The following is a 21,747-nucleotide window of genomic DNA, read 5'->3' as shown; positions in this document are numbered from 1 at the left end:
TGTTTTTAATCACTGAAAGACATCTTGATTGCTTCCAAGTTTAGGAAATAATGTACAAAACTGCTATACTCATTTGTGTACAGGTTCCTGTATGGATATAAGTTTTCACCTCATTTGAGTAAATACCTAGCAGTGTCATTGCTGAATTGTACAGTAACATTGTCTTCTAATTTTGTAAGAAACTGCCAGACTGTCTTCCAAAATGGCTGTACTGTTTTTGCATTCCTCTTAGCAATGAACGAAAGAAACTGTTGCTCCACATGGAATGGATTTTTGCTCTTCTAATAGGTGTATACTAGTGTCTCAATGTTCTTTAAATTTGCAATTCCCTAATGACATGTTAAATATCTTCATATGATTATTTGCCATCTTTATATCTTCTTTGACTAGGTGCCTATTCAGATCTTTTGCTCATTTTAAAATTAGATTGTCTATTTTCTTATTGTTGAGTTTTAAGAGTTCTTTGGAAACAAGTGCTGTATCAGATGTTTGTTTTGCAAAGATTCTTTTCCAGTCCGGGGCTCGTCTTTTCATTCTCTTAGCAGTGTCTTTCGCAGAGCAGAAGTTATCCATTTTAATGAAGCTGACCTAATTTTTTTTTTAAAGATTTTATTTATTTATTTGACAGAGATAGAGACAGCCAGCAAGGGAGGGAACACAAGCAGGGGGAGTGGGAGAGGAAGAAGCAGGCTCATAGCAGAGGAGCCTGATGTGGGGCTCGATCCCATAACGCCGGGATCACGCCCTGAGCCGAAGGCAGACGCTTAACCGCTGTGCCACCCAGGCGCCCCCTAATTTTTTTTTTCCTTGCATGGATCATGGAGAGCTGTATATTTTTATCTTCTAAAAATTGTCTTTATATCACTACTTGCTTACTACTCTTCTGTGCAATTTTGTGTCCACCTACCTATCCTAGTGTATGGAATACAGTCAGGAGCCCCTCAATTAGTTTTTGATAATACAAGTAGTTTAGCACTTTGAGGAAGTATTATCAGACGGGGTCCTAGCAGGAAAGAGCTGGCACATCAAACTGGGAGTTTTAATGAGAATTTTAATTAAGGAACTATTTTCAGAGGTGTGAGCAGACTAAAGGACCCCCCATGGAATGTTGCAGCACCCAGGAGCAGGAGCAGGAATCCCTGGACCCAAGAGGCAAGGAGAGGAAAGTGTTGAGAGCTGGAGCCATTGACAAGGAATTGTGATTGTAGAAGAACAAAAATGCTCATAAATCTGTGTAGAATCAGGGTGGATAAGGAGCACCTCCTCCTAGTTTCCCGTCCTCTACCACTGACTTCAGCCAGAAGTCAGAAGGCAAGAGAGCCTGCATGATAACGTCTTCTGAATCACGTTCTAGAGGAGAGCAGCAAGGAGCAGACAATGGGCAGGGATGCAAGGGCAGGCAAAGAGACAGTAACTCACTGAGGAGGTTTCTCTCAAATTGATTCAGGAGTGGAAGAGAGGTGTGGATGCAGTCTTGACCAGCAGAACTATTCCTACCACCTTGACCCTGGTTGTTATAATAGTGCTGATAAAAATACCTTGATAAGTCCGTCCTGCCTCAATGTACCAGCCCCAGGTTCCCTCTGATTTCCCACTCAGGTACTTCTCCAATCAAACAAGCACACAAGGGAGGTGTCTTATGTAATAACAAAAGACCTAAAAAACTCAGAGGCTATAGTAAGCAGTATATCTATCAGCTCCAGTTTGGCTGATATATTATGGCCCAAGTCATCATGATTGTTCCACAGGATGCATGGGGCCAGGTGTAAGTGGAAGGAAGTGAAGAGCAGGGATCAAGGCAAATAAAGCTACAATCAGATGAATGCAGCTAGGATGGTCAGAAACTCAAATACCCAACTTGATTCTTTTGGTGATGAATAAATTAAACTAAATTTAAATTAAATTAAATTAAATTAAATGCGTATGTGGTAAGAATACTCTCGGAAAAATAACTGGTTTCTTATACAAAAGTGCAATAACGATTCACTAGAGAAAAGATACCTTTTCCAACAAATGGTGTGGGAGCCATTGGACATCCATAAGAAAAAAAAGAGAGAGCTTTGACCTAAGTTTCACACTTTACGCAAAATATCAAACACTGGCAAGGTTGTGGAGAAACTAGATCATTTATACATTTATTATGGAAAAGTGAAATGGTATAGCTACTCTGGAAATAGCTTGATGGTTTCTTTGAAAACTCAACATGGAACTACCATTTTTTTAAAAAGAGATTTTCAGGGGCGCCTGGGTGGCTCAGCGGTTAAAGCATCTGCCTTCGGCTCAGGGCGTGATCCCGGTGTTGTGGGATCGAGTCCCATATCAGGCTCCTCTGCTATGAGCCTGCTTCTTCCTCTCTCACTCCCCCTGCTTGTGTTTCCTCTCTCACTGGCTGTCTCTGTTGAATAAGTAACATTTAAAAAAAAAAAAAAAATTAAAAAGAGATTTTCATTGCCGTTGTCATTTCATCTTCACACTGGTTTGTGAAACAGCAGAATGTTCAATTATTACAATGCTGATGCAATAAATCCATTATTAAACAGACATGCTCTCAGCTGTCTGTACCCAGATGATAAAATGTAAGGAGTCCATTTTCCAACTCTGTAAATATATTTTAATTTCTTAATAACTTTAATATGCAAAATCTTTTTCATTAAATGATTATAACTTAGGATTCAAGCTCCTTTCCCTTGATAAAGTTAAACCACTGCATTACACACACACACACACACACACACACACACACAATCAGAACAGAAGAACCAATGACACACAGCTGTCCTGCAAAATCACTTTATTTTCTCTGCACAAACATCTTTCTCAGGTAATATTACTAGGACAACCTGTTTATGAGGTTTTTATAGTTTGGGATAAATATAGTTTTTAAAAAAACTTCTATTATATGGAGTGTGATATAAAAATGATTTAGGGTATAGTTTTCAGAAAGCATTTAGCTAGACTGTAATCCTGCTGAGAAAACTTTCCTATTTAAGTCTATTATATGGAATGAAAAGATATGATTAAAAAGTCTTCTGATCAAGAAGCTTGCGATCATCAAAAGAAGGTTAGTCTCCGCAAAGAGCCACCAGGATTTTTTCATAATCTCCCTTGGTTTCATCCTGTTGATTAAAAAATAGAGTATACTTAATGCTACCTGAAGCCATAATCAACATAAGGTATTTTTAATTATAGAAGAATTATGTACTTCTAGATTAACAGGTGTGGAACATATATCATAGTATGTAAACTCTAGGATCTTTGATAAGAATATCATTTATTTAAATAATACAGTTAATATAGAAGATAACTAATATTTGTTAATCGATTACTATATAAAAAGTAATAGCTTTCAAGATTTAGATTATAATGATTATGTTTTACACTGGAGCCATTATTTTCCAAGAATGAAATATCACACAGAATTGAGTGAGCACAGTATAATTTCATATCATAGTGAAGGCTATCTGACTCACTCACTAGGGAGAAAGTGATAAGCCTGTGATTTTCTCACCTTTTCTTGGTAGATTTAGTTATCCAGTGTAAGTGACAACTTAACTTGAAATAGTCATCTGTCTTTCAATCTTTCAATAAATTTAAAAACCTTGACCTGTCTTTCTATTTTTAACATTATAATGAAAATTTAAACGTGCATGTTTTACATATTACATATAACAAAATTAAGGAAAACTTAAAATAATTAAGTTTCTAATCTCTGATCAATATTCATTGCAAAATATATCATTTTATCTCCCTACTAAAATATTCTGCTTGCTATATTTATGTATGGAAAAACTAAATATTTTCATGGCTACTGAAAAATTTGTGTAGTTTTTCAGTAGAGAGCTCACTAGTCCAGTGAAAGTTCAATTTACTTATATATTACATATCCTAATATAACAAATTAATCTTACATCTAAAATCTACAGATATGTAAGTCAATTTTTCTCTTTGGAGAAATTGCAAAAAGGACTGCCATTTGTGGAGGTGGCATGAAAATCACAACATACCAGGATGGCTTGGCAGAGAGAGACACCATACAACTTCTGATAGCATGCTTTGATATCATTCATGTCGATTTCAGAACGAGAAACCATAATTCTGATCAATGTCTTATGACGAGTTCCAGAACCCTGTTTAAAGCAAATGATGGTAAATGTCATAGTCAGAGTATACTCTTAATACAGCAGGTATAGGTTTGAATGTGAAGCTCTTTTGTTCATTCATTAAAACACACACACACACACACACACACACACACACACACACCCATGCACTTGACACAGGTGGAAATAAAATGACAGCAACCTGACTGCTGCCTCAGCAGTATGTAAGAGGTTTTACAACCTCCTCATTGGTCTTCCATCATCCAATCTTTCCCGGGCCTAAACTATTCAAAAATTGCAAAGAACGCGAGCCTTCTAAATTGCAAATCCGATCATTGAATCCATGTATTTAAAACCCTCCATGGTCTTTGGTGGCTTTTAGGATGAAAATGAATCATTTTATCTGGGTGTACAGTGCCTACCTAATTCCACACCCTCTTCCACTCTGCACCGTCCCTCTCATTACATTTATTATCTTGAAAGAGTCACACAAACTCCTTCCCTGGACCAATTTTATCCCTCCATCTCTTCCACCCCTGCTGTCATCTGGTGAATTCCTATTTAAATAGCAGGGCTCCGTTTAGCAGACAGCAAGTCTACATTGATTCTTCCTGCTCTTCTCTCATACCAGGTATTCATCCGCACCCACCTAGATAATCCCTTCCCCCCCACCCAATAGCAGCAGGCGTGAGTCTGTCTGGGACTGTACTGCCTACCACAGGGTAGCACAATGCGTATCATTTTATCATTTCAGAAGGACTCTTTCCTATTAATTGAATGGTCAGATATCTCTCTCTCCTTTTTCTCTTGAGACCTCCTAATTTTGGAGTTGCAAAGGAAAAAAAAAGACAACCTAATAACTTTTCATAATACCTGTCTACAGGCGGCATCCCGAAGCATGCTAGAGAATAAAATTCAAGCAAAGTGGCTGAAGTGGGATTGTAAATCTATCTCAGTAACGCCTTCCACTTCTGTATTAAGATGACATTTTAAAATCTTAGAACTGAATATGAATCCATGGATGACAGAATAATAAAAAAGGCAAGTGAAACTTAGAAAGGAGGAAATTATAAAACCCACAACCTTAGCGGAAGCAGGTTACTAAAATCACACATTAAAAGAAAACCTTTCTCTGCTGACTCAGGTTTTATGCAAACAACGAGTAAACCACAAACTACTGACAAGCTCACCCGACTGTCTTACCTGTAAAAAAACAAAACAAATCTGGCAGAATTTTATTCCAATAAGTTTGTGTATTGCCTCTTGCATTACACGGAACAATGATTCTTTTTAATGGGAAGATATGAAAATAAGTGTGGTTTGCAAACAATACGAAGTTTTCTGTTTTTTTTTTTCTCCACAAACAATAATTTTACCCCTCAGCAAAGCATAAACCAAAGCATAAAAATAGAATGTTACCTTCATGGCCTGATGAAGCTTCTCGGCGAAGAACATGGGTTTGCTTGTGGCACACTTCACTGCAAGACAGGCACACTTTAGTGGACATACTTACCACATAAGACGAAAGACGCATGTGAAAATTTTACCAGCAAGATTCCATTCTCCACTTGTGTTCCTCATCCCCCACTTAATAGGGGACATTTGGCCTATGAAAAGCTTTCTCTCGATAGGTGGTCTTAAGGAATCTTTTCCCTGACAACATCACTATCTCCTCTTAAATCCACTCAACAGCAACTTTAGTTCATTGCTATCCTGAGTATCCTCTTGGAAATGCGGAAACCAGGAGGTGTTAAAGGTCATGTAAATACTTTCTTCATGTCATAATAAGAATTTTTTTTCAAGTGAAATAGGACTTGCCTTTAATACAAGGCAACGGCCAGATAAAACACTAAGAGATGCAGCCATTAGTAATATTCTCTACCTTGCTACTCAGAGTGTGATCTGTGGACCCAAACGTATTGCCATAAACTGGGAGCTTGTTCGAAATGCAGAATCCAAAGGCCCCACTGCAGACTTGCTAAATCAGAATCTGCATTTTCACAAGATTTCCAGGGGATTCGTGTGCATGTTCCTGTTTGAGAAGCACTGCTTTAGAACATAGGTTCCCAGGTCATCAGAATAGCATGGGAGACCTTTAAAGCCTTTTTCTTCTGAAGACCTTTCCAGAAGCCCCTGGAGACTTCCTTGTCTAAGATGACTCAGTCAGCAAGTGACAGACCAGGATTTGAATCTGCATTAATTTATTTCCAAGCCCCATGTTCATAATGACCACTCTGACTTTCCTCTGAGCCATGCCGAGGCATCACTTGGCATAAGTAAGTGCTCAGAAAGTATTTCCCACCTGTCCATCTTTTTGAAAAATTATTATTTTATTATAATATTATAAATATTATGTGTTCAAATATTATATTAAACATACTATTTTAATGTAATTATTAAGAACACCATTATATACCTTTAGCTAAATATTCATAGTCATTATCTTACACGTTGCCTCTATATAAAACATAAGTTTATTATATCTTAGTTTTTTGGGTTTATTTTTATTTTATTTATTTATTTATTTATTTATTTATTTATTTATTTATTTTTAAGGAGGCTCTACACCCAGCATGGAGCCCAACCTAGGGCTTGAACTCACAACCCTGAGACCAAGACCTGAGGTGAGATAAGAGTCAGAAACTTAACCAGCTGAGCCACCCAGGCACCCCTGTTGTTGTTGTTGTTATTTTTAATTGTGGGACAGCATTGACTGTGTCAAGTCAGAAAAGCCTTCGCCCTCCGTGACTACATACCGATAGCCGTGAGGCATTTCTCAATGTCGCCTTTCATCTCCAGGTCCAGAACTTTTTTCATGTCGTGTTTACTGTACTTGCTGTACTTCTGGAACACTGAATATTAAATTTAAACTAAGAGAGGTACAAAGCATCCTGTTCTTTAGCAAACTAGCAAAATCAGGGTAATTGATGCAAAACATTCCTTTGGATGACTGAATTTCAGAACACACATTTTAAAGCTAACTACTCAACTGGGCATATTTTGGATGCTCCATCTTCTCCTGGGAATGTAACTCACGTGGCTATTTTGGTGCTCCTGTATATTTTGGGGAAGTTTTCGCAAGTGTTGACATTTATTAGAACTGGCATGTGATTGACAGCCATGACACTTACTTCATCAGAGCTAAATGCCATACGGAATGGATCTTCCCTTATGTAAAGATCTGTGGACTAAATGTCTCTTATTTTTATCTTTAAAAATCAGTGTGCTGTTATAAGATAATGAACTTCAAGTAATCACTAGGACTCCCCCCTTTGCCTTGGCTTCCAAAAGGTTCAGAGCCCATCTAGTGCTCGAAGGACAGAATTCTTGTTGCTTTTTGGTGTGGGAGCATCTGTAGGCATTTTTTCCCCCACTTACTCCTGAGTTTAATGTTTTTCTTCATTGTAATCTCATTCTGTTGTATGTGTATATTTTGTCACACCTATTCCAGATATTGTGGGGGAGTAGAAATCGTCAAGATAATTAAATCATGTTCTGGCTGCCAAAGTCACAAACCGTGTTTCAAATACTATAAAGTGGTGGCTGTGCAAAGTTGGACAAATGCACAAATAGCAGGAAAGGGTCAGGAGCACTACATCTACTTGGTAGGAGAGGGACGCTGATTAAGGCTTCTCTCTTTCCTTTCTTTTATTTGTCCTCAAAAAAAAAGTACATCTACTATAAACAGTTTTCAGGAATTTTTTTTTTCCTTACCTTGGCGAAGATGGGGATAGGCTCTGGTGGTAAGGATGGTAATGAACACATTCACATCTGTCCCTTTTCTTCTTTCTCCTGCTTCATATAAAGCCTATCAAGAAACACAAACGGGGCACCTGGGTGGCTCAGTCGGTTGAGCATCTGCCTCTGGCTCAGGTCGTGAATTCAGGGTCCTGGGATGGAGCCCCTCATTGACACTCCCCTGCCCCCAGCTCATTGAGCCCCCTGCTCATAGGGCTCCCAGCTCATGGGCTGCTTCTCCCTCTCCCTCTGCCACTTCCCCTTCTCATGCTCTCTTTCTCCCTCTTTCAAATAAATAAGTAAATGAAACCTTTTAAAAAAGGAAATGTAAACATTTGACTATCTGCTGACTTGATATCTGCACAAGAATGTTAGATCTCTTCAAAGATTTTCTAGGCAGCTGCTTTGTGTGGGATTCAATCACAGTAGGCAATGGGAAGAATGCAAGTTCCTTACAGATAGGGACCTTAGTCTGTCAACTGTCTTTCACAGTATGTCTCAAGGCACCTTGCAAACAGTAGAGACTGACTATATTTTTGCAGAATAAGTATTTGCTGGATTAAATTGCTTTCGGAGTACGCTCTATATCAAAACAACTCCATGGGACTCTAAAAAAAATTTTTTTTACTCTTAATTGTTTAAAGTAACTAGCAGCAAGTGGTACTAATACATCAATAATAAAAACATAACCTAGATCTTGAACTTTGATATTAAAATTTCTGGATTCACATTGTGACTCTGTAACTTAGTTGCTCTGTAGTCTTAGATAAATAATTTAACCTTATGAAACTGCAGATTTTCCTCTTTTGTAACTGGAAAAAGGTAATCCTTGCCTTATTACTGCAAGCATGCTCTGTTAACTTTGAAATGTTAATTGCCATCATCCCCCTGGGCCCTACTAATCCATATATAGGTGCCATAAATACACATCTAACAGCCCTGAGAGTCTTAAAATGGAAAGCAAATTCAGAAGTGTCACAAGCAACTAAGAATCATTTTTTTTATAATCGGCAATTATTCAAATACTAACTTTTGTTTTTTAATATGCTTGCACAATTTCTGTTAAAATGGCCAAACTTCTGATGGACATAAGTTTATTTTGGACTTTTAAAGCAAACATCCGGTGTGTATGCATTAATTCAAGAAAAAGTTAATGAGTGCGTTTTAGGTGAAAGATAACGTACTGGCATTGTGAAGGGAGTGGATATGGACAGATTAAGCTTCTATCCTACTAACTCACTGTGATGAATTTGTAGACATAATACTATCCCATGAGGAAAGCATATGCAAATAATAGTTGTTTTTTTAAAAAATTTTTAACAGAAATTCCAGGCCCTAAAATGGCATAATTTTGCTAATGTTGCCAATGGATTAGTGTATAAATAACCAACAACCTCACTGAAACTGTGTGTGTCAATATACTTGAAAGTATATTGACACGTTATTATAATTTTTTAATTATAATATCTTACTACAATGTCTTTACAATATAAACTTACATCTATAAAGCACTCCATTGTTCACTGTTAAAAGAATGTTCAATGTGCTTACTCTTTCTACTTAACTTAAAAAACTATTTTTCCCGGGGCGCCTGGGTGGCACAGCGGTTAAGCGTCTGCCTTCGGCTCAGGGCGTGATCCCAGCGTTATGGGATCGAGCCCCACATCAGGCTCCTCTGCTATGAGCCTGCTTCTTCCTCTCCCACTCCCCCTGCTTGTGTTCCCTCTCTCGCTGGCTGTCTCTATCTCTGTCAAATAAATAAATAAAATCTTTAAAAAAAAAAAAACAAAAAAACTATTTTTCCCTTTCTTATACATGGTTAGATAAAAATTCAGAGTTTTCTCAATGGGACAATTCTTAAGAATGACAAATCAAATTCTCTTTCTTTTCTTTCTATCCATGCCTACTTTGTGAGTAATGGAATCTTTTAAAAAACACGAAGACCACATTTTTCTCTCTTGAGCTATTCGAGTACAGGATGGGTAAACATCGTTCAGGGAATGGCCATTGGTCTCTCAGAGGATCTTAGATTTGCTTTCACATAGAGGCATCATGTGGTAACCCCACCCAGCACAGGGCCTATCCCACTAGGAAGGTCACCTCCAGGAGTGCTTGTAAGCCCTTGCTTACCCTGGCGTCCGAATCAGCCAAGTCGTCATTCAAGCCAAAATCCTCAGATCGGTCACCCTGAAAAAAAGTCCCATTCTCTGGTGAGTTGTTTTCTAGCATGGAATCCCATGATTTGCTTAATTCCCTTAAAATCAAATAAATAATATTTTTTGAGAAAAAGAGAATCAAGTGCTTATTTTGAGAGAGAGGAAATCTCATTTTACTCTTCCTGAAGGAAGAGGTATGTCCTGCATTAGGTGGGGTGTACCTTAGCCAGAGAAAGCAGAGCATTCCGATAGTCTCCAGATGTGTCTGAGGTGATATCTTTAGCCAGATCTCTCTTCAGTTCTGAGAAATGAGACAAGCATATATTGCAGTACACTGGTGACAAATTGGCACCCTAGCAACTGGAGTGCCGTCCAGTAGCAGCATGCATGTGCCAGACCCGTGCCACACAATGAGGAGATATTCTGCTATGCAGAATTTCCAAAGCCCCATCGTTGGCATCCACGTTCAGTTTTAAGAAAGGTGTATCAGATTTCGTTTCTGACTAAGGTAACTTGGACTGTTGGGCGTTAAAACGTACCTTCTCTGTAGACTCTGTTAATTTCTCTGATTTCTTTGTTAGTTCTCGACACCAAAATTTCATCCAGAGTGTCTTCATCAGTTCCAAGGCCCTGAATTTAAAAAGAAATGTAGGAAGCACTTCGTTCAAGAGCATTTGCTAGTTTTTGGGTCCCAAAATTCATTTGACTCTAGCATTTAGTAAATCTCCCACAGTATTTAGTAAATATCCACAATATTTAATAATTACAATAAACTCTGTTATATTGCTCTAAAAACAAAATGGGTTTAAAGCGATTATTTTGCACAAAGACATAAGAAATGAGGTATAGGATCCGTGCCATGAGAGACAACATGAGGTGAATGAAAATAATACAGCTGCTAACATCAACATTTAGTTCATTCATTCACTTATTTTACTCCCACTGATTGGCATGCCCTGTGCTAGGCGTGAGGTTATAACAAGACGTATAAGTAGACTTGACCTATACAGTCTTGTCGAGGAAAGGAATTTTGCTTAAATCAGGTTATTTACCTTCATGGCTGCGCGAAGTTCATCAGCGTCAAACTGGGCTGGAGTTTTTAAGAGGGCCAGAACGACTTCTTCAAGGTGACCGGAAAGGGCCTTCTTCAGAGCCTCATCCAGGGGCTGTAACGAAGAGATCAGAGCCAGGCCTTCTAATAAGTAACATGCTGAGCAATATAGCAGTGTGGGGCTCCCTAACCTTTAGGTAATCTTACTACTGATTTCTAAATCCAGCCGTCTTTTAGAGTCCCTTTCATTCAGATACAAAATATGGTATTTAGAATGTTACTTTTAATTTTTAGATACAGAGTAATCACAATGAAATGTACTGCATTCATTGATAACTTCTGAAAGGATTCCGTTAAGGGTTCCCTTGATCTTTTGCAGGGGGAGGAAATCACAACGTTCAAAACATAGTGGTCTGTATATGGATAGAAACAGAAGAATGCTTTAAAAATAATGCATTAATAGTTTTCCAGCCTTTGGAGTTTGCACTGTTCCAATAAGCACCATAATCAGACATTGGCATTAGATCATTTTCTAACTGCATTCCTTAAAAAAAATTACCCATTTTTGATATAAAAAATACAAAGCTTACTTTTTAAAGTAGAATTATATATATAAACTTTACATTTAGACATGAAATTGCTGTTTAAATTTCAGCAGAAGACACATGTCAATCAGAACATATTCTTTATTGCCAATAGTACTCTTGATATTCGTTATATTCAGATTAAAGATTGGTCTCCATTAGAGAAGTCATCAACAAAGAACCAAGATGGCTCATATCTGAAACCAAAAATTTTTGCTAGTATTGATTACATTGCAACCAAGTGGATAAATACTGTAATCCTAGTCTTCGTTGTGAAGGGAACACAGTGTTAAGACATAAATGTAGCTGAAATTGAATATGTAAATTTCCCACTCCAACCTACCTTTCCTTTTTCCTGGAGATATGCTGCTTTGATCTGCTGACGCTGTGCATTGTTCCTCTTAGTTAGAATGTCAATGATGGTTGCTTCATCCACACCTGCAAATAAAAGGCCAGGAGGCTTTAAAAGCCATTTTCTTCATCATCCATAACTGACATAAAATAATTAATTACCAAGATGGTCCAAATGAAGTTCTCGGAAACTAAGAAATACAGAAATGGCAGAAGCCTAGGACACGGAGGTGACATTAAAGGGAATCACTTCAGATGGCACTCCATCCATCTGACAGAGAAAGAAAAAGGAAATTGTTCCCAGCCCTCCGTGCTGCACTGTTTGATCCTGATTTAAACCCTAAATGTGAGCAGAAGTGTTGATTCAGCCCTGAGTTTCTGCTAGAAATGAGCTGGTAAAAATATCAGTCGTCGCAACAGAGATTCTACTGATTTGACCAAAATTTCCTAAGTGCTGAGAAAGGAACTATATCTTTGTTTGACAAAGAAATCTTTCTTATCTTCAAAATGAAACAGACTTTTTCCACCACATATGTCCTTTTTTTGATAGCCATTCAAATGGCCATTGTAAAATGTCCAGGAGGGGAGTGTTTTGGGAAGACATCGTTACCTTTAACCGTTATCGCGTTATGCAAGGCAGTGACATCCGAGGATGGATTGAAGCTAGGATAGGGGCTCACGGCTGACCCAGGACCGCCTTTGGATCCTTTCACAGTTTTCTGTGGATGAGAGAGAAATAGAGTCATGTCCACTCACTCTCATTGGTTTCTATTCTGATATTTAACTAAGTTATTTTATTGTCCCTTGACTTACAATGTATTCCTGCTCCTCATTTTCAATAAACCAGGCTTGTTTGAGGAATTCTGATACCATTGCCATTTTTGAAGAAGTATCTGGAAAGAAAACAGATAGATGCTATTACAGTACACAAACCTACCGCACATCTGTATCACTCTGCTCTCTCACATACGCCAGACATAGAGTAGCCTTGACCTTACTTTCAGATTACTTTTAGGAGCATAGTAAAATGCTAAGTGTAAGCTTTTTCCAAGGAGAGTCTTACCCTGGAACAGAAACCTATAGTCTCCACTCAGACACTTGGCTCTTTTTTGGCATATTCAGTCCTAACCTTTAGGGGTCAGATGATTCTACAAGTAAGCGTATAGGCTGAAGAGAGGGGTTGGTGATTTATTTCACTGCTCTGAATTTATAGACCATCCACCCTATGCCAAGCAGTGAGGGTCCAGAAAATACTGAAACATCATCCTTGCCTCAGCTAGTGTGTGCTTCCTGTGGGAAAAGACAAAAGCTAAGAGGTCATGCTGGCTGATGTGAGCCTCTGTTGAAATGAGTCAAGATTAACCTGACAAAAGAGTTAAAGAGAACAAAACAGAGAGAAGGTTGTCATATTTGGGACACGGAAAGAAGTCTACCAAAGCAAGAAATGTTGCCAGAAGCCCAATCAAAGAAGTCTAAATGTATCTCCAAAGCTTTAGGAAAACATGAATGGATTTCTAAAAAGAGAGCAGCATGATTCCTCTTATATTTCAGAAAGATCACTCATCCTGTATCATAGAGAATAGCTAAGTGATGGGCAAGATGAAAGATTGGAGACTGCTTACTAGGCCTTTAGGGAATCTGCGTAGGATTGGTGAGGGCTTAAAGAAAAGTAATGGCTAGAGAAAGAGCATAAAGTTTTACATTTATAAGGTAAAACCATCTGTGGCAGTCTGCTGTCTGTCTCAAAATTCGGATTCTGACTCAAAACGCTAACGAAGTTTGATGAAGATTCAGAAATACCATCTGAATATGGTATTTCTCCCTCAAATAATTCAGTTTCCTTTTCCATTCCTTGGTATAAAATTATTTCAGTACTCAGAGTAATTGCTATACTCACATTCCTTCCTAGTTGAGCCGTCCTAAATACCAGTCCTTCGTGTTTTTCCACCCAACACAAAAAACCCGGATTTTATAACAGGTTCTTTGTCCTAACAGGAAGCGTCAGGGTGAAACTGCAACATGGATGCCCCCTTTTGGCAAACTCTATCTTGAAATTTTTTGAATTGCTATCACGGTTCAGCAGTATTTTTATTTAATCAACCATGTATATCTTTAAGACCTGAAGCACATTTAAAACCTAATGTGTTCCCTGTTTTATCCACAAAAGAAGCTATCAGCGATCCTTTTTGTCTGGGGATGAGTTTTTAGGAGTCCATGCTCAAGGTCAACATATCCCTCCATACCCTTTTGTTTATTCCTCTGGAGACTAGGACCGTGAATACATCTGCAAGAGGTTGGAAGGGTAATCTCAGTAGTTTTAAATTCTTTATATGAAGCTAAATGAATCATGAGGAGTAAAACCCATAACCTGATTCCTGAATAGCATGTTCAGACAAAGTATTTCAGCCACACCTGCTGAAAAATAACCTCAGTTTCAAGTAATGAGATTAAATACGTGAGGGAAATCATATCTAAAGCAGAAACTATCTCCACTTAATTATCATGGGGATTGTTCAAATTACTATTCTGTCATCTGTGAGAAGAACCAATATATTGTGCATTCATTTAAAGTAATCCTTTCCCCACCCCCCAGCAACTGATAAATTTGAAGTTATTTCCTGAGGTAAAGTCATGATGTACAATTTTGCGCTAGGTTTTAGTTCCCATTACAGTCGTAATCTGGTGCAATTGCTGTTGGCACGTGGAGTTTCATTTTCCAGTTATTTAATTGGCACATCCAGAACTTCTAGCAATTTCTGGCAAGGTTTCAGATAGTTGAAATTTCCATTTTTATAATCTCATCTATGCCCTTCATAAAGCTGAAGACTCAAAATGACTGATGTGATTGGTCACTTAGCAAAGTACTTTTCCATCAGTGAAATAGGCATTCCAGTATTTCCACTCTTTTCAATTGGAAAAACAAAACAAAACAAAACAAAACAAAAAACTTCAAAAGAGTCCAGAGACTAAGGATGTTGTCAAACATAATTTAAAAAATGAATCTCACAACTTCAAAATAAGTTTTATGAAAACTTTACTGTGCTTCATTTTTTCACTTCTAAAAAATGCTCACATAATGCATCAATTTCTTTACATAACACAAAACAACAAAAATAAGGGGGTTGAATAATTTGACACAGCAGAGTCTATGGAGGAGACAGCTTTGTAACATATCTTCTGAGTTCCTAGATCTTATAGTCTGAAATAATTTGGATGTTCTAAAAGTGTGGTCTGAAAAAGAAAAGTAGTCTGAATAGACTGTCTCAGAAAAGCAATGAGAGAAAAATAGAATCTCAATCCAGCCAAATAATATCTACTAGCTCTTAGCTTAAAGGCACAGGGATAGTGGCAGGATATAAGAAGTTTCCCTGAAGGAAAGAGATTTTATCACATACTAGTAGTTAATTGCTTAATGCCAACTGCATATATTAGTAGAAAAATTGCAGTTGCAACATACCTTACAAATACCACAGCAAAAATATTTTGCCCCCCCCCTGCCAAAAAGAATGAAAAGGCGGAGGGTGGGGAGTGTGGTGCCTGGGTGGCTTAATTGGTGGAGCCACCCAACTCTTGATTTCCGCTCCTGTGGACATCTCAGTGTGGGATCGAGCTCCCATCAGGCTCCACATTGGGTGTGGAGCCTGCTTAATATTCTCTCTCTCTCCTTCTGTCCCTCTCCCATACACTTCTATCTCCCCCCTCCCCCCATCCAGTGCACACTCTCTCTCTCTAAAAAAAAATAATTTTTTTTGGCCAAATTGAATTGCTAAACCATTCTGTCTCTTCAATAATTACATAATTGCATGAAAATCAGCATTTTGTACTTGATAAAATCTATTCGATAATTGGAAGGTAACACTTGGCTTAACTATAGATAAATAATGCACACAAAGATATTTTATAGACTGCTACATGTTACACAAATGTCAGAAATTATTACTGTTATAACTATCAGAGAGTAATTTGGTCTAGAAAATAGAACTGTACAGTTACTCTTTTTAGATAACCCTATGAGTTCACAAAAGATTTTCTTTTTTGTTTTTTGTTTTTTTTTTTAGTTGTAACGTTTATAGTAGGTACTTAGGAATTTATTTTATTAATATATCTTGGCTCAATATATATTTAATCTGACTACTAATGAGCTCTGAAACCAAGTTTATCTCAGTTCCTAAATTCATCTAATTTGAAGATAAAATTGGTCATTTACAGATAGGTTGACCTTTACAGAAATTAACGATATTTCAGAATTTCTTCTAATAACTGATAAGTTTGTGAACATGCACTGCCGACCAAGCTCATTTATCTGTGCATAAATGTGTAACTTTCTAGAGATGAGTATTTTTTTGTATATTTATGTTTCAGAAGAGAGCTCTCTTCATCTCATTCAGCAAGGAATTAAAGAGGGTAAATACACATAAAAAATATACCCCCGATGTTAGACAGAATGCGAGATCCATGCTTACTAAGCTATAAGATAAAGTTATTCCAGAAATGGTACATTAGTAATTGCACCAACTCAAACTTTGAGAAACTAAGGCTTGTATCCAAGTTACTTTCCTGATTTTTCAAAAACTGCACTATTGTTGTGTCCTTGTTTTTTAATATATAGAGACAGAATTAAGCTAGAGGCATAAGGACATCATATCTGTAGTGTTCTCTCAAATGTTACAGAATAAATATAGTGAGAAGGTAGAAGGGGAAGAGGATAAAACAAATGTGGCGTATTAACAGTTGGGGTAAAGTATGTGGTAATTCTGTGTAATATTCTTGCAACTCTTCTGAAGGATTGAAATTATTACAAAAGTTGGTTGTTGTTTTGTTGTTGTTATTGTTAATCACAATTTCTATTTCTGTTGGCCTCATGAAAGATTACTTCTAAGATCTGTTACAGAAGCTGAGTTTTGTGGTCTCTGATGCCTTCCTAGAATGATCTAGAATGATCAGCTATAGAGTGATACCAGTAGCAACTAATCCTTGCGTAGGACAGCACCTTTATTCCCATTTTCTACCTGGGAAAAACAGTGTTCTAGACAGAAGTGGCAAGCATCAAGTCATACATAAGTCCATGCCTTCTGATTGCATATCCTTTTAAACTAATGACCAAAAGACAGTGGCAGGAGTGTTGTTTTTAATAGCTCACACTTGAGAATCAAATTCATTAACAGGGAACCCATGGAGACTGGGGCAAGGTTTGCCCTAGCCCTCGGGTATTTATTTTTCAATGATTTGGCTTGTGCTCCATTTTTCCCTTGAATATGTATTTCACAAGTCCTTCCCACACCTACCTGTGTGAGAGAAGGCAATTAGTCTGTAGAACGGTGTGACTTATGCAGAACCACTTTATGAAAGGTAGTCTCATGAATGTTTTGCTTCTGGGTCTTTGGACAGGGTGTTTCCTCTGCCTGGAATGCCGTTTCTTCCTTCACATTCACCCACCTATGCCAAACTGTTATTGCTTCTAAAAGGACTCAGCATAGACCTCTTCACATCCTCCAGAAAGCTTTCATTGCTTCCACACTGGGCTGGGTGACCCTGTGTGCTCTCCTAAGGCATCCTCCTTTTGCCTCTACACTAGCCCCTTCCATTCTGGATTATCACTTTCTACTGACCTATCTATATTCCTTGGCAGCATCACCATAAGAACAGTGCTAACCCACTATTCATTACATACCTCCCATCCCTGGTATTTACTATGTTAGTAAGTGTTACTGAATGAATAAACAGTGTATCAGTGCTAATTACTTAGGAAACATATCTGTACATTTAATGAATGTTTTCCCCAACTGTAGGATATAAAAATAAGAATTGAGGAGTGCTGATCCCTATTTTGATTCTCTTTGTATGGCCTCAAAAAAACATTTAACTTCTCCAGGGGTCTTCATTTGTAAAAATAAACATGTTGGAATGAACAGTATCTAAAATGCATGAGAGCTCTGAAGTGCCTATCTTAAATTTCACCTCAAGTGGATGGAGGTGGAGAAAATTAGCATGTAATTAAGGAAGATATTATATAAATTGTATCTGTTCTGATCTTTCTGATAAAATTTTATCCTGTTTTAAAGAAAAATGAACTCATTTACTCCAAAACTGCTTTGGGTTTATCGTTGAAAAATAATAGTTCCGTTGGTTTGGTTGTTTAGCTCTGATTTTAAGTACAATTCTAGGGTCTAGAGAAGATTAAGAACAACCAACTCAGCAAACTAACATCATACACAGAAATTAACCTTTGTAGATCTTTTGATCGAGAAAGCACTTATGAAGCATGAAACTCTGAATAATGTTATTATGAACTGTTTTGTCCACATCAGTCTGACGTTGGCTTCCTGCCTCATGTGGTTGAGCCTGGGGCCAGGGTGGTAACGTAACTTCTGGAGAGGAGGCCATTTCAGAATTATGAAACCAGCACTTGACCACATTTGAATCATTTTACAATGTGCCTTCTCTTCCAGCTACCAAAATACATTCCCGGGTGCAGAGGGGAATGTTACTTTTTCAAAGGCCACGTATAATTTTAGACATAAACAGGGCAACAGAAAGCACACCTTTCTTAAGCTAGCGTTAAAAGTGAGACATCAGGACATTTCATTTAACATTCAAAATGGGCTGAAAAAAATTCTCGGAGGAGCGCTTGTAATGGATAATAGCCGGATATATTATGATTCAAATTCTCTCACTTTTGCCAATATATCCAACACCAGTAAAAACCCTGCTTTAGATTTGCTTTGTGCTTTTCTAAGGAGTTTTATGGCCATTAGTTCTCATTCACAGTCTAGATGCTACTAAGTAGAATAATTTTTGGAGGACCCAGTTGGCATTCACAGGAAGAACTTATCTGACACCACCCAGAAAATATTTCCTTCCCCTTAAGTTTTCAAAGCAGCACTGGAAAAGCCTGTCTATGACACAGCCTACAGGAATAAGAATGTGGCCACACCCTCTTTAAATGAAATGGTTAATAAGTGGATCCTCTCATTTATTTATGCTGCATGAATAAACATAACTTAATTTAAAATGTTAATTACAAAGGGCATGATTATCACTATGAGGTCTGAATCTATTTGATTCTTAACAAAAAAGAAAAGAAAATAGTCCTGCTATTTTGACACAGTTTCCTAAAACCCACCTCTGGCACTTCTGTTCTTCTGTGCTGGCTGCCCACATGTACCCACCCTCCACCATGATTTCCATTTAAGATACACACAGCTCTTGGAAATGTAGAACTCGTAGGACGAAAACACATTCTTTCCTTTTTTTTTCCATGGTAACTCACCAACAGTACAATAAGCCAGTGTTAAGCAACTGTCCATATCTGTAAAACTCCATTTCTTAACTGAGTAAAACAAAACATTACGATTTTGTGGTTTCCAAAATATAAATACCCAATGTGATTTTACAGAAAGATTTATCAAAACATGCAGCCAGCCATAAACTCTGGAGAAACGGTAACATGTAACATCAGGATGGGTAAAGTTTTCCAAACAATCAAAACTAACTAAAAAGAAAACTAAGACTTACCCTTTTTCCCACCTTCTTCCAAAGCGCTAAAGAGAGATTCTCCTCTGGTCGTTTTCCACTAGAAATGAAGCCTTGTGCTTCTGATTTTATAGTTTGAAAGGGGGCCCCACCTAGCAACCAGAAGTTAGTAATTGGTTGCCCTTTGTTTGAAATACGTGGCTCAGCCTTGTCTGAAACAAAGTGAAACAAGTCTTGCAACACTGTTCACTAAACCAACTCCTAGCTGACAGCAGAAAGGGGGAGAAAAAACCCGGAAGGACAAGACTTTTTTTTCTTTTTCCTCTTAAGTTTGCACTGCTTTTTCCAGAAAAAGTAGAGTGCAAGATTTTCAAGTATGCAGTACTGTCTACCCCAATCCTGCTACCGATGATTGGCACCCTTCTTTAGTTACACAGATTGTGAAATGAAAAATGTATAAACTTCAAAATAAACCCAAGAAAACCCTTTCAGTTTGAATTCCAGCTCCATCACTTATTACTATGTGACCTTGGGGACATATTTAATTTAATTCTTATGGCAATTGAGAAATAATGTATTTTTGTAAATTTTAACATCATGCAGTGCTGATTAAGTTTTATTTCTATTTTGCCAGCATTTTTCCTGCCTTAAAAGACTTCTTGGGGCACCTGGGTGGCTCAGTTGGTTGAGCCTCCAACTCTCGACCTCAGCTTATGTCTTGATCTCAGGACTGAGTTCAAGCTCTGCATTGGGCTCCACACTGGGCATGGAACCTACTTAAAAAAATAGAATTAAAATAAAATAAAATATTTCCTGTGCTTGCATATAGCTTGTGGATATAAATAAGAAATATAGAAGAAGTAAAGCTCCAGATTGTCCCAAAATTGTAAACAACGTCAATGCTAGAAGTATAATCATTATGACATTCAGAAAAGGTATTGGGGGGCGCCTAGGTAGCGCAGTCGTTAAGCCTCTGCCTTCGGCTCAGGGCATGATCCCGGTGTTCCCGGATCGAGTCCCACATTGGGCTCCTCTCCTGGGAGCCTGCTTCTTCCTCTCCCACTCCTCTGCTGTGTTCCCTCTCTCGCTGGCTGTCTCTGTGTCACATAAATAAATAAAATCTTTAAAAAAAAAAAAAAAAGAAAAGGTATTGGTATTCGAAGAAGGCCTATTTACTATAATTCCTTTAAGAATCAGTTTTACAGATAGATATGCTTAGATCCTTGACATTCTAGAGTAGGTGAACAATGAACCAAAGCACTAGGACTGTAGTGAAAGGATTAATGAAGGAGCAGCTATTACAGAGCAAGTGCCTTAAGAAATGTCCTCCTTGACACAAGGAACGGAAATTTGTTTTAGCAGCCAAGGTGGTGATTCAGTTTCATTCTTCACAAAACTTTACAAAATTTTATACGATATTTCCATTAAACTATGCAGAGATATAAATTCTTTAATAGTGTGTAGTTCAGTTTACGGGACATTTTAGTGGTTCTTTTCCTCGTAGATATTTCAGGTAATTATATATATGTTATTATTATATATATGTAAGCTTTACAAAAATCAGTGAACTCAAAAATGCATTCTTAAGGTAGTTTTTAAATTCTCAATGCTGATTTCAATGAAGTGAGCATATCCTGACGTAGGATGATCAGCTAATCTAAATATTAGAGAAAATGCCAATCTATATATCTGGCACCCACCATAAGTATGTGTTGAACGAATTAATTAACTTCTAACTAATTGTTTCATACTATTGCATTACATTTTGACAGATATAGACCAGCTTTCTAATACTGCATTTAATTTGTCAGGTAGGAAGGGAAAAGATGATTAACGAAATTTGTCTCTATGTATATTTGTAGTCCTAACTCTGGTAATGGAAAAGTTGGAACATTTCTGCACAGAGACACTCTTGTGAAATGAAGAAAAAAGTCCACGCGCCTTTTATAAAACATAACAACATAAAAAGAACATATAGGTTCATTTTCTTTTGTTTTGTGGTTACCACTAGCGTAAGTCCAGAGGAATTGCTTTATATACTTGGATTTGCAAGGCACTGGCTAACCTGTAGTAGCAACAATAAATGTGGTCCTTGTGGAAGGATTGAGAAGAAAAGTTAGAAGATTTTTTTCCCCAAAATTAACTTTCAGCTATAACTCTAAAAGCAAGTGAAACTCCCAAATATAAAAAGTGAGGAAAGTCACTAATCATATAGGAATATTGATGTGAATAATCTGTTGGAAACTTTCTCCCCCCACACAATCAAGTGAATTTGTGGAGATAAAAGAAAGCAT

The 21,747-nt window shown here is 37.5% G+C and overlaps 1 protein-coding gene across 1 annotated transcript; it reads right to left on the bottom strand.

Annotated features, from left to right (window-relative positions):
- Positions 1 to 2,774: 2,774 nt before the first annotated feature.
- ANXA1 (annexin A1) lies at positions 2,775 to 19,676 on the bottom strand. The gene is made up of 13 exons (XM_011217155.3): positions 19,496 to 19,676; positions 12,794 to 12,873; positions 12,591 to 12,699; positions 11,973 to 12,067; positions 11,047 to 11,160; positions 10,534 to 10,624; positions 10,216 to 10,295; positions 9,969 to 10,025; positions 7,815 to 7,908; positions 6,857 to 6,952; positions 5,520 to 5,578; positions 4,005 to 4,127; positions 2,775 to 3,116 (listed from the first exon to the last, which is right to left on the bottom strand). The coding sequence occupies exons 2-13, from the start codon at positions 12,857 to 12,859 to the stop codon at positions 3,063 to 3,065; spliced, it is 1,038 nt and encodes a 345-aa protein (XP_011215457.1). The 5' UTR covers positions 12,860 to 12,873; positions 19,496 to 19,676; the 3' UTR covers positions 2,775 to 3,062.
- Positions 19,677 to 21,747: the final 2,071 nt, after the last annotated feature.

Source organism: Ailuropoda melanoleuca, chromosome 17 (assembly GCF_002007445.2).
Source record: "Ailuropoda melanoleuca isolate Jingjing chromosome 17, ASM200744v2, whole genome shotgun sequence".
Classification (NCBI taxonomy): domain Eukaryota; kingdom Metazoa; phylum Chordata; class Mammalia; order Carnivora; family Ursidae; genus Ailuropoda; species Ailuropoda melanoleuca.
Note: the sequence above shows the minus strand (reverse complement) of the source record. Positions and strands in the feature narration are given on the sequence as shown.

What these genes read in the sequence shown, in the direction of transcription:
- ANXA1 (XM_011217155.3), bottom strand. Translation starts at nt 12,859, where the DNA reads ATGGCAATGGTATCAGAATTCCTCAAACAAGCCTGGTTTATTGAAAAT. An exon ending in ATCTCCAGGAAAAAGGAAAG is followed by an intron (nt 11,161 to 11,972) that starts GTAGGTTGGAGT and finishes TCTTCGTTACAG; the next exon opens with CCCCTGGATGAGGCTCTGAA. An exon ending in CTCTGCTTTCTCTGGCTAAG is followed by an intron (nt 10,026 to 10,215) that starts GTACACCCCACC and finishes ACTTTTTTTCAG; the next exon opens with GGTGACCGATCTGAGGATTT.